Genomic DNA, 12,641 nt, shown 5'->3' on the forward strand with positions numbered 1-12,641 from the left:
GTGGAAGGCAGCACTTGCCGTAATGATATTGTCTGATAACCGTATTAGATATGTAGACGAGAACTGAACTAATAATCAAAATTCCATATGCTGGCAATATGTGGAATCCCGAAATAACCAAAGAAAAGACCAATAGATAGCGCCAAATAACCAAGTGATTCCGTTCATCTTGAGTAGTGCGTTTCAAGCACTGAGAACTAATTTGAAGAGCCAATGCCTGTATCCCCTGTATCCCCTGTATCGCGTTCTTTGCCCTTGGGTTCTTTACCTTTGGATCGTTTCGCGGCGCCTTGCTGGTTGCCTTTGGTGCCTTTGTCGCCCTTGTCGGCTTGTTCCCCCTTGCGGCGTACCTCGACTACGATGCCACCGTTTTCTTGCACCTCGACTTCTGCGAACATTTTAAGAAGGTCAATAATCTTGTCTCGTTTCTGCAATGCTTCTTCACCAATGGTGCTGTTGATATTGGCCGACTTCTTCGTTTGTAGCTGGAGGATGTAGTCGTCAATCGTGTTCTGGACGATGATTTTGACAATCTCCACCACTTTCTCTTGTCCTATTCTGTACAGTCGACAGAACGCCTGAGATAATAACCGTTAGAAAGTATATTCAACTATTGTCCCATAAACGGATGCGTACCTGCTGCTGCATGGCTTCGTTCCACCAGAGATCCACAAGGATACACTTATTTGCCATGGACATGTCGAGCCCTGTACCGCCGGCCATGAGGCTTGCAATCATGACTTTCACTTCTCGCTTCTCCCTGAAATCATTCATACTCAAGTCGCGAGCTCCAATTGACATCTTTCCCGTGAACTATCTTGATGTTAGTGCGCACTCAAGGCAGCTCATTGAAAATTGAAATAGCAATGCACTTACACGACAGTGCGCCCAGCCTTCCTTGGTACATATCGAGGAAAAAATCCGAACAAAGTCAAGAAATTGCGTGAAAACGACAACTTTGGCTTCTGGATCTTCTCGAATCCAATTAGCGACTAATTCCCGAACCTTATCAACCTTTGCACCAGGCATTCCCCTTGAGTGGCTGAAATCCAATCTAGCTCCTCATCTTCATTCTGCTGTTCATCGTCCGTTTGCTTCATTCGTGATCGTTGTGCGGCGGTTGCGAACATCCGACTACCAAACAACCTGCTTGACTTTTTCTGAGAAGATGGTTTGGTTTTTCTGGTGTTGTTCTGAGTCAAACTGGAAGGGGCCGACGGCTCATCGAGTACGATACGTTCGGCGGTGCCGCAATATGCAGCCTCCGCAATAGGGGTGTTGCATATTTGACATATTGGCTTCCCATCCGCAGAAGTGAGACGATTTTTGAGAATGAAATAGCATTCTTCGCAATACAGATGCATGCAGCTGGTGATTATTGGACCTATTGGAGTCAACTCGCAGTGTGGGCAGCTGGTTCTTCTCAGTCGCTCGTCCCATTGCCCGTCCTCGTGAAGCTCCGTAGTGAACTTGTGAAATTGTTTGACAAGCTCTTCTCTGTCTCCGTTAAGCTCATTTCTCGACTGGCTCGGATCTTCGTTGTCTGGCGATGCGGCGGGCAGAGAAACCCCTTTCTTCAAAGTGATAAACCATTTGTTTATCTGGGTTGAAGGATGGTCAGGATCTCTTGTTTCTCTTGCAATTTCGACAAGATCTCTCATAAGAGAAGAGGTCAATAGCCCCTTGACAAGATTTTGAGTTGTGAGCAAATGACTAGAGATCATTCTCAGTTTCAAGATCATAGTGAGAAAGCACCGACACTGTGCGAGATACGGATTCGTGTCATCGCTGAGACCTTCACCAAGAGGTTGGTTAGTTCATGCACGTGCAAAGCAACAGGTCAATAACACGAACCGTTTATATTTGCAATGAATTGCTCGAGAACCTCGTCGTAAATTCTTCTTTCTACATCACAGAAATCTACCTTGATGACCGACTCGCCGATATCAGGTAACTTGATGATAGGCAACGAGAAGAGTCGACTGGAATGAGTCCGAAGGAGGATATATGTTCGACATAGATTCCGAAGGCGCTGCTGGGCTTCATCGCCCTGTCGCATAATTGTTAGAGGTCAATAGAGTAACAGTGAGGGGCCATTTATATACCTCGCAATAGCGTTTCACGAACCGACTGTAATCATTCGTGTCTGGATACTCCAGGAAATCGAAGTGCGGATAGAACTCAGTGATGAAGCTGCAGTCGGTCTATTAGCACTCTGGTATCTCGATGTGAGAAGCAAGCATACTTACTTAGGCACGGGTGTTCCACTCAAAATCCATTTGTGATGACCAGTGAGAGCACGGACGGCGATTGACGTAGAGGCAAGATGGTTCTTGATAAAATGTCCCTCTGAGTAGACACAGTCAGTTACAAATGAAAGCTTGGCATTTTTCAGAAGCTTACCATCAAGGATGATCCTCAAGAACTTGATCTGATGTAATGGCCCGATCTCTTTGGCGTAGAGCTCCTCCCACATCTCAACGATCTTCTTTTCATCGAGAACCTCACCTCTACGCTTTAACTGCGGATACGAGCATCTGACCTCGTCGTATGTCGTAATTCTGATCACCAAATGAGTTAGTCATTTGGGAAGCGTGCCACAGTATAACTTACATGACACTGAACTTCTGCAGACTTTGAATAACGTCGACGCAACGCATTCTGCTCTGAGCACAGTATATAAGGACGTCACCAACAGCGTCCTTCTCGCAATGCTTGACGACTTGGCATTCCCTGTTCATATTATCAGAATAAATTATCATGAAACAAAACAGCACCGACAGGTCATACCAGTGCCCGACAAGGTGAGGTGGAACGACAATCAATGTTGTTTTGACGGGGTGGTCTGGGTCAACGCATCTTCCATCAACAATATTGGCTAGGGCGCAACAGTTAACGTTTGCCACGCGCGGAATTTGGCAAATGCTACTTACCTAGAGCCTGAATAGTTTTGCCATAACCCATAACATCGCAAAGAAAGCCCCATAGGGCGGACTGGTCGAATTCTCCCGATCACGCTGTTGACATTAGTCGTCTTTCTCAATCTACCCTAGCATTTGCTTACCATCCACGCTACACCGAGGAGCTATGTCACGCGTTAGTTTGGATAATCAAAGCATGCCGAAGGCGTTCAAACCTGATGATGGAAGAGACTAGTCTTCATGCCCTTTATCCTCCACCCCCCTTTGCCATCAGATCTTGCTTTATGCCTGAACTTTGTGGTTGCCTCGAGGATTGCCTGCCTGTCGGACTTGGCCTGATCCTGATCGGCAGACGGGATGCTAGCGACAAGTTCAGCCAGGGCACTTTTCTTGTTTTTGGAATTAGATATTGGAATTGCCGGAAGTCCGGCATTCGCTTGAGCGTCTGCGATAACATCGGGATTGAGAAATGCGTTTAGGTCGAACTCCGGATCAAACAGATTTTTCTTGCTAACGTCACCGCTAGCTGGAACATCTTCATCGCTGTCGTCTGCTTTTCGCTTTCGAGAGCGTTTCTTTCCGGATCCCCTCTTCCTCGTTACACGTCCTAAGGCAATGTCGAGACCTAACCGCATACTTCGGCGTCTTTCTGCAGCAGAGACCCTATTCTTCTGCTTTCGTGGGCCTTTCGAAGGTCGATTTGCAGACGCCATATCCGAGCGCTTACCAGTGTCTCCGGGTAATGCTTCAAGCGACGGGTTGAGCAACTCATCATCAGATAAATCTGGAAAAGTCTCGAGGTTCTGTTCTGCCTCTTCCAGAGCCTTCCGGCTGGCAATTCTCTCCCTGCGTCGAGTCTCTCGCTGCTTTGCTTTTTCATACTGTACTGTTTCCTCGAGAGTCGGGTTCTCAAGGGTATTATACCATGTCTCGATGATATCAAACCTCCCACTGTCAGTCAAGTGGAAATTCAAACCGCTATCATGTGGCTTACCCTGTAGAATCTTCTTCCTGGACCTCAGGCCATTCAGACACGTCATTTTCGTCAACCGATCCCTGAGTCCCTGTAACCGCAGGCGCGTCAGGGGCTTCGGAGGGGTTCGACGATGAGGCCATCACAGGTTGTGGCTCATCCAGATTCATCAGATTCTCAATGGCGGTCACACCACTTGAAGTTTCGGTTGATACATTGTCTTGCTCCTGGGACATGGCGGTAAGGCCATTGCTTTCGCTCACATTCCCATTCTGGGAAGCAACGAATTGCCGAATTTGCTCAATCTCATTATTGTCAAGGGTATTGTCCGCGGGCTGGCTCACAAAAAGTTGGTTGTCGAAAGGAGCAGGTGCTGTGCAAGTTATTGATGGTTCAGGAGTCGAGGGAGGTGCTGCCGTATCGTTGGGAAGGGAAGTCGTAGGGACATTGTTCCGTAAAGCCAAAACGCTTCGGGCAAAGAAGGCTTTCGATGCGGTTTGCTGTCGACGTGCATCTATGTCCTCTAACTGAGAAAGGTTGATATCTAGTTCAGGAGGTCCAGGTTCTGGCAACATATTGTCACTGCTTTGTGGAGGATCGAGATCCATGATTGCGAGTAGAGAGGAGAGTCACAACGTAGGCTATTGGGAATAGACGATTGAGATAACCAAGGAAAGCCGATGATCAGAGGTTACAAAATGGTTTTCAACGGCTCCCCTTCTGCGGTGCTTGGAGAAGATAGGCTTGGGAGGAGGACTGTAGTTTGTAAGAGGGAATAACCAGAGCTGAGAGGAAGTGTAGCGGAAAGAAGGCGAGTCTGCTGGTATATAGGAGAGCAAGGAAGGAAGATAGAAGACGGAGATGATCGTTTGAATTAGGCTTTTATAGACTGGAGGTAGGAAGATGAGGCCAGCTTGATATGAAAACCGAGCATAAGGGTGAGGAGCGAATGAAAGGAGATGAGACGAGAGAAGTGAAAGATATCCTTCAAGGACAAGCGAGACCGAAGTAGATAACTGGTTTCAACTTAATCTGAGTTCAAGAAGGTGATGGGACGCGTAGCAGAGTAGGAATATGAAAGAAAGAGAAGCAAGGTATAAGCTCGAGATTTGCTGGGAGCGTTAGGTCAGATTAGGGCAAATGGTGAGGTCAAGGTGATAGGTGGAAGTAGAGACGTCTATAGAGAACGACTTGAGAAAGGGACCTCGTAGAAACGTCCCGAAAGTGAGAGCAAGGGAAGAGGGCAATCCAAACGCAGTTGATATGTGATGACAGGCCTCAACGAAGAAGCACGCCTGCTTAATAAAACGGATGTTAATTGCTAACCGAGGGCATGTAGAGAGTAGCAGATCCGAATCCGATGTGTATTAGAGAAATGATAGAAGGAATCCAGTGGAGCCCATACCCTTAATCATCAATCTAGTACCAAATATCAACAGCAATCCCAGCCGAAAGTGAGAGAAAATAGTGGAAAAAACAAACAGGTATCATCACTCATGACCATTTGCTCCATAGGTATGCCCGCCATATATATGATAATCCTTGACCCTGAAACCCAAGAAGAGAACACTACCGATTAAGCCTCTTCGTAGGCACAGTTAGGATGCAGCACATAGACAGTCCGTTGGACTTGCTCTTGCTGATCCCCATCAGCGTCCACCAGACCCTCTCCTCGGATTGGCATGAGGATATTTTCCTGTTGAGACGAAAATAGTCAGTAAAATAAGCGGTGACAAAGACACTTGCTCTCGGTGAAGAACGAACCTTGACCATCCTTTTCAACACTTTTCCTGCCAGGTCGCGCTCACGCTGTAGGTCTTCCTCGTTGTTCAGCTCGGACTCAATTTGCTCCAGGTACCAGACAATCAGATCTTCTTGCTCGACACCTTCGCCCGACCTCGATTCGTCCTCACTCACGCGGCGAACAAACAGATTCAAGATCTTCATGTACTTGTCATATGTGATCTTTGTTTTCTGACGCGGTTGTGCTTCCGCATGATCACGCATGGGACTGTCACCTTGCCTGTCCCGATCAGCCATCTCGTGATCCTCTTCACCGACGCCTGCATTCGCATGGGTGCCTTCGTCGTCGTCAACTTCAACATCATCCTTCTCGACAGTGACGATACTCTGGCGTAGAAGGTCATAGGCCTCGCGTACAAAGCTCGGTACGATCTCCTCTACACAGTTGGCCTTGGCGACAGCCTCGGAGAGACGAACCAAAGACTCGAGTTGACGGACTGTGATCCGATATGAAGAGCGGCCAATACCTCCTTGAGCGTCGTTTGCTCGCAGCTCTTTGTACTTTTCAACAAGCAAAGCCTTAGCTTCTTCTGTGAACACGGGTCTGAAGGTCCGCGCAAACCGAATGTAGCGCTGCAGCTGCTCCGTGCTCAGTTCTGGTTGGACGGCCTCATCACGGTTCATGTGCACGTTGACAATGTGGTCAGCCAAATTACGATCCACTGTTTCATTCGGCTCATCCCGAATCACAAAGAACAGGTCGAATCTGCTCATGATAGGAGCACTGAAGTTGAGATTTGCGCGTAATGTAGCTTTCGGGTTGTAACGACCACCAACAGGATTAGCAGCTGCAAGAATCGACGCACGAGCATTGAGTGTAGTATGAATGCCCGCTTTAGCAATAGAGATAGTTTGTTGTTCCATTGCTTCATGGATGGCAACTTGATCGCTGATGTCCATCTTGTCAAACTCGTCGATAGCACAGATACCCCCTCCGTTCTGTTGTGTGTCATTGAGTCAGCATAGAAATAGCGTGTGGACAGCGTGGCACGACGTACAGCAAGCATCAGAGCACCGGCTTCAATAGTAAATTCACCAGTCTCGGCATCTTTGACGACAGATGCGGTCAGACCGGCTGCAGATGATGCCTTGCCACTAGTGTAGACAGCGCGAGGATGCAAAGAACAGATGTACCTGGAAAGAACAGGTCAGAACGTCCAAAATGGCACAAAGAGCGCGTTGGCATGGCTGAAAGCTTACTTCAAGAACTGACTCTTGCTTGTTGAGGGATCACCAACAATGCAAATATTGATATCGCCACGCAATTTCATGTTCTCCCGTTCCGTATGTTTGCTGACACCTCCAATCAATTGCAGAAGCAACCCTTTCTTGATCTGCCGGTGACCGTAGATCATAGGGGCGATTGAATCTACCAATCGAGAGTAGATATACTCTGAGTGAACCAGGTTCTTCAAGTCCTGCACTTCGTACGGGGTGAAACTCTGAAGGAGAGCCTCCTGGGCTTTGTCCTCGTCGCCTTCTGGTTCACTGTTTTGGTTCAATGAAGCCAGGATATTGTGGGATTGGCCGTTCAACTGTTGATTCGACTGCTGGCCAGGAGTTGTTGTATCAGGTGTGACCATACAGGCAAGGAACGCCAGTCGATAAGTCAAGTCTCTGACACCCAGTGACTTGAGACCAGTGACACCTCCTCCGCCGACATCGCCACTCCGGAAAGCACCGTTATCGCGAACAGCCTCCGGTCGTACACCTGGAAGTCCCAGTTGACTGACATCAGGAATTACGATCAGTGTACCGGTGAAGATGCAACGTTCACCAGCCTTGGCACGGTCGACCATCTCACCACGCAAGATCACATCCATGGTGCGGGGCATGCTCCCAGTTGGAATTTCGTGTGATGACTCCTGCAGTTTCACCTTTTGCCAGTCGACGAATGTGCTCTTTCCAATATCCAGGCGCCATCCAGAGCGGTTCATGCAAATGTCGTTTGGGCACTGTGTTGGCTCGGTGTATCGGAAGGTCTGTTCCACATTCGATACAACAGATTTGCACTGCTCACAAACGAAGGTCCCCAGAGAGAGCTCAGGCCGGATCTCAGATGTCCGAGTAACGGTACCGGAAATAGAGAGCAGCTTCCCAATTTGGGAGGTACGGAGTTGGCGCAGTCTAGAGACCAAGGGCAGGTTGTAAAATGCCAAAGAAAACAGCTTGTCAGTCTGCTGATGGCGGGTCTTCTCGCGCATATTCCGCTCCAAGTCAGGGTTTTCTGTCACACTCGCATTGGCGGCCATCATCGATGAGCTAGCCTGGGAGGAGGCACTGCTGGCTTGGCGATGAGAGACGAAGTATTCAGGTTCATATTTCGCAATTAAATTGTGAAGGGCTCTTGTTAGGAAGGGTTGGAATCGAAAGTATTGGTTGGCGATCGCATCCGCCAGAATCTGGTTATTGAGAGAAGTCAAGTGGGTAAAATCGACATAGAGGGTTGAAAGCTCGAATTTCTTCATGCCGTGGATTTGTGCGATATAATATTTGTCACTCAGTATCTCCGACGACGGTGGAGGCGCCGACAAAGACGGTTCCTCCACATAGGTCTCAAGCAGTTCCTCAAAGGCCTGCTGTACTTTCTCTCCGGCCAAGTCGACCACTGGGGGAGGCCCAGGAAGATAGGGATTGCGAAGTCGACTTACAGTCGACCGGCTAGGGTTCACGACTTGGTCATCGGGGAAGCCGCCATGTATCTCGCTCAACGGGCCATTGCTCTCGGATGGCGGTTGTGGCCGAGAGCTGGGGAGGTGGTCTGAATGGAGCCTATTGTCACGGGAGCCAGCTGTCGACCCCAATTCAGATTGAAGTACGGCGTCAAAAAGGGAAGACATTTTGGGCGAGGGCGGACGGCCAGAACAGGGCCGCTATGGATAGGACAATTGCACAAATCGAAGAACAATAACGAGGAACGATTGAATATTGTTATTCGAGTAAATAGTTATTTGAGAAACAAGTCCTTTTTCAGTAGCGTGACGTTGAGCAAGACGCCCGATGAAAGCGTCGATAGCGTCAATAATTATCCCCTCGGAGTCTTAACTTTCTTCTCTCAGAGACACGCGTTCAAGACGCGACGCGCAGCGGAGAAATAGATAATGCGATATCGACGCGTAAAGTGGTTTCTGTATGCTTACATCAGCAGCTGTGCACGGATCTCTGACACAGCAGACTTATCTGTTGCCTATTCGGGTAATAGGTCCTGACGGCGACTCGGCCATAACCGTGGCGGAACCCAGCAGTTGGCATCCTTCGGCCAATAGCGCATCAGAACACCAATTATTTCGGCTTTTGACATTCTGACCAGCCAATCGAAATGTCGTCTCAGAATCAACTTGACTTTTCGGCGTTGGACTATCGGGGCTCTTCCTCGACCCTAGTCCCCTCTTACGACCCACTGCCCTGCTGGGTCTCTCAACTCCTCTTGGTCTCCTCGTCCATCATAAGAACGGGCAAGTCGGGGTCGACCTTTATCGTCGGGAGCTGATCATCGCCAGGTCGTCCCTACCCTCGACGACGACTTGATCGCCAAGCTTATGGCATCGCCTGAATTTTCGGAAGCTGTGGTTATGGGTTGACTTCTTTCAACATTACTCTTTCGTGCTGACGGTATCCCGGCAAATCACACAATTCACTATGCAGTCATAACATAATCCTTGCTTGTTAAGTACGTCAGTGATCAAAAGAGTCTACTGCCACCTGCTAGCTCGTGATGGCTGCACCCAGGCACGCTCTGCCCAATCTGTCGCAGTTTGCACCTCGAACTGGAGTAATTGACACCGCTTGCGAAAGCCAACCAAGTCAGTGCACCCCTCCAACTACCGATTTTGCTCGAATTCTTCCGAGCTAGCTGACCCTGGCTTTGCCGTTAACAGTTCGCCCCAATGATGGGCTACAACCTGTTACGAAATCAAAGAGGCGGAGGCGTCTCTCGACAACAGAAGATCAGCCTGCGAAAGACAGGATATTCTTTTTTGTCGATTCGAATTCTTCATCGCGGGAAAAGCGGGCGTATGTCATGCGCCACCACGTCCAGGAAAAGCGAAGGCAGCGCAAACATTTACACCCCACAACTCAGACGATAGAAGGAATAACCGACCCCTCCGGTATCTTCCATGGAAGCAGAAGACGAACGAAAAGGACGACCTCGACGGGACCGATGCAGTTGGAGGAACTGAAAGTGAGACGGTGTCTCACGGTAACGCCTTGGTACGTGGTCATCACTTCTGAGTTGATTGAGCGGATCGTGCGTGATGCGCAATGTTCCCATTCGAGGAATTCTCCTCACGATATATGTGGTGGTCTTTACAAACGAGGAACGCTAACGTAGGATGTCTAGATACAGACACGCTTTCCCATGCCTGGACCCGCAATCAGTGCGTCTAACACACCACTTCTTACGTCGCCCGTTGCCTCGCTTAATGCATCCAGTCAAGACCCTTTCCACAGTCTACCGATGGTCTGCTCAGAAGAAGATCTTGAGCTGATTGATTGTTGGACAAACAAACTCACATATTGGTCTGGTCAAAATAAGTACATTAAGGACCAGATTTTCCGCTCTGCCATGGTTCACCCATTACCTTTTCAAGCGGTCGTACTTGGCTATTGTTCCCGATGGAAGGCTCATATCCACAATTTGACGCATAGCCGACAAGTTCAAACTCATATTGGACAAGCCACGCGAAACATAGAAATGATCAGAAAAGGGGTGACGGATATTGACGGAGACAATCTCGCCATGGCATTAACAGGATTGTCGCTGCAAGAAGAAAGATTCGGTAGCCAGCAAAAGGCTCGAGAATATGCTGACCAGGCTGTCCAGATTCTTCGATCCCAGGGCGGGACTCGCAAAGGTGTCCAGGTATTCTTGCATTATGTGCTATATGTCGCGATATCTCCACATCCAACCATCGACAAAGTCGGTCAACGGTGGCTGGTCACGTTTCTTCGCGCGGCCGAGGAAATGATGCATAAACACACATCAGCTGCGTGCCTGTCGTCTGTTCCCCTGCGACGGGAGGCTTTTCAAATGGATGGCTTATTGTTCCCTTTGCTTTCCAGCGGGCCACGCCCATCACAAGTGCCGCACACTTCGCGCCTATACGTGGTGCGGGATGCTCCCAGCCAGGAGATCTGCCGTACTGCGGCACTCATCTATATTACGACAGCTTTATGGGATTTCCAAGACTCACCGAGTAAAATTAATCGCTTCCTCAACTACGTTATCACGGTCGTGAAGCAACACCAGCTTGATCGGCATCCTGCATGCGAGACTCTGGTGTGGCTCTTATTGGAAGAAGGATACGAAGCAGATATGAGGGATTCCGAACGAGCATGGTCTACCGGCGAGCTATTGAAGACACACAAGCAACTTCGGCCAGACCTACAATTCCAGTTCAATGAAATATTACTGAGCCTCTTAATGCTCACGCCGCCCGTGCGCGGTATTGATGCTTTTGAGGAGGAGGTCAACGCCGCTGCACCTGAAATTGTGGAGCAGCTTTGAGACGCTGCACGGGGTTTGTTGACGGAGCGGCTGGTCTTGGGTGATCTGACCTATACCATTTTCCTAGTATATATTTTTCTAGACATGAAGTTTTACTTGCCTGGGGATGTGGGCTCCGGCTTGCAGGCGGCCGTGCTCATCCCATTTTGCCAATTTAACGACTTGAACAATTGCTCCGACTGTCTTTTCATTCTTCATCTTTGATTCTATGTATTTTCATATCGTGCAAGCTATATTTACAAGCCAGTGCTGCTGCGCCACATACCTGTGTTTCTAACCCGGCAATGCAAGGTTTGCTCGAAGAGGTTCTCCGTACAGTGTGCCGAGTCATCAGAATCTTCGAACAATGCTTCATGGAGTAACGAATTTCCCCATGCCACATGTTGATCCTTGGGCCACCTCGTAGGCTTAGTACTTCTACATTGCGCAGACCACAAAGACACCAAAGAGGGGGGAGTATCAATTGGTGTAAGCGTCATCGATTTCTGATCAGTTTTGCAGACTGTAGATCATACTACTATCCAGGCATCCACCAAGTGCTCCGTTTGGCTGTGACTTAAATCTCCATAGATCGTGCTGCAGAACGGACCATGGGTGGTTAGGTGGAGAAATCTCGTGAGCCGAAGACCGAAGTACACCCTTATTAGGTGAAGATTCATGCGGTTATTACTGCATACTTTGATGGGGTGCATGAAGATCGTTATTAGTTTGCGAAAGGTTCCCTTGGGATATGCAGAGGGTGCTTCTAGTGAACTTTGATCTGTACATAACTTGATTCTGATTCTGGGATAAGAATCAGATATTAGTGGGCACGTATCACACTGCATAATGTACGGAGTTTGGAGTAGTCGAGTAGATAACTCATCGAATATGTGAAGTGAACTGTGGCTGGTGAGACCAAATGCTGTTCTGGTAACTGGTACTTTAGTACTTGGAGTAAGTGGGTTGGGCGGGCTCAGGCATTACTTTGCCGCTTCAGGACATCGCGATACGTACCTTACCGTCCTGCATGTTACATCCCTGCTCTCTCCACTCTGCTAAGGTACTGAAATCATAATAATGATGATACAGCCATGACGTGAAATCAAACCCGCCGCTCATCATATGATTTGATCTGTCGGAGATCATACCTGGTCCTTGATGTCGAAAGCAGAATTTGACTTTGCCCCTTGAATGTGGGGAGACGATCAAATGGCTGTAGTGCTCCGTAATATAGGTAGCATTTGTTCCTGAACAGAGAGGTACAGTGAGCTACAATACTCCATACCTACTTTTGGTACTCATGATAGGTATGTGGTACCCGACCTAGGAAGGTTTAAGGAGCTGAGCTGGTCGTCGCAAAAATTTGCCACAGATTGAATTCATCACGACGCAAGTGGGGCGCATTTCAAGATCTAGTGGAGCCAGGTCATCAGCCTAGCCAGGCATTGGCCAA

General features: G+C 48.6%; 3 protein-coding genes across 3 annotated transcripts; 1 reads left to right on the forward strand and 2 right to left on the reverse strand.

Annotated features, from left to right (window-relative positions):
• Positions 1 to 91: 91 nt before the first annotated feature.
• Positions 92 to 4,502, reverse strand: P174DRAFT_501952 (putative SNF2 family helicase; the record flags this gene model as incomplete). The annotated part of the gene is made up of 14 exons (XM_024831060.1): positions 92 to 578; positions 637 to 813; positions 877 to 897; positions 1,023 to 1,795; positions 1,855 to 2,050; positions 2,106 to 2,193; positions 2,250 to 2,349; positions 2,404 to 2,561; positions 2,614 to 2,733; positions 2,791 to 2,878; positions 2,934 to 2,940; positions 3,065 to 3,085; positions 3,137 to 3,872; positions 3,916 to 4,502. The coding sequence occupies 14 exons, from the start codon at positions 4,500 to 4,502 to the stop codon at positions 198 to 200; spliced, it is 3,453 nt and encodes a 1,150-aa protein (XP_024685961.1). The 3' UTR covers positions 92 to 197.
• Positions 4,503 to 5,470: 968 nt separating this feature from the next.
• Positions 5,471 to 8,537, reverse strand: P174DRAFT_428816 (MCM DNA helicase complex subunit MCM6; the record flags this gene model as incomplete). Its single annotated transcript, XM_024825535.1, has 4 exons — positions 5,471 to 5,590; positions 5,659 to 6,636; positions 6,696 to 6,831; positions 6,898 to 8,537. The coding sequence occupies 4 exons, from the start codon at positions 8,535 to 8,537 to the stop codon at positions 5,471 to 5,473; spliced, it is 2,874 nt and encodes a 957-aa protein (XP_024685962.1).
• A 1,058-nt stretch (positions 8,538 to 9,595) lies between these two features.
• P174DRAFT_108655 (uncharacterized protein) lies at positions 9,596 to 11,461 on the forward strand. Its single transcript, XM_024821006.1, has 2 exons — positions 9,596 to 9,909; positions 10,040 to 11,461. The coding sequence occupies exon 2, from the start codon at positions 10,058 to 10,060 to the stop codon at positions 11,204 to 11,206; it is 1,149 nt and encodes a 382-aa protein (XP_024685963.1). The 5' UTR covers positions 9,596 to 9,909; positions 10,040 to 10,057; the 3' UTR covers positions 11,207 to 11,461.
• The last annotated feature ends 1,180 nt before the right edge of the window (positions 11,462 to 12,641 follow it).

Source organism: Aspergillus novofumigatus (genome assembly GCF_002847465.1).
Source record: "Aspergillus novofumigatus IBT 16806 chromosome Unknown P174scaffold_2, whole genome shotgun sequence".
Lineage (NCBI taxonomy): Eukaryota > Fungi > Ascomycota > Eurotiomycetes > Eurotiales > Aspergillaceae > Aspergillus > Aspergillus novofumigatus.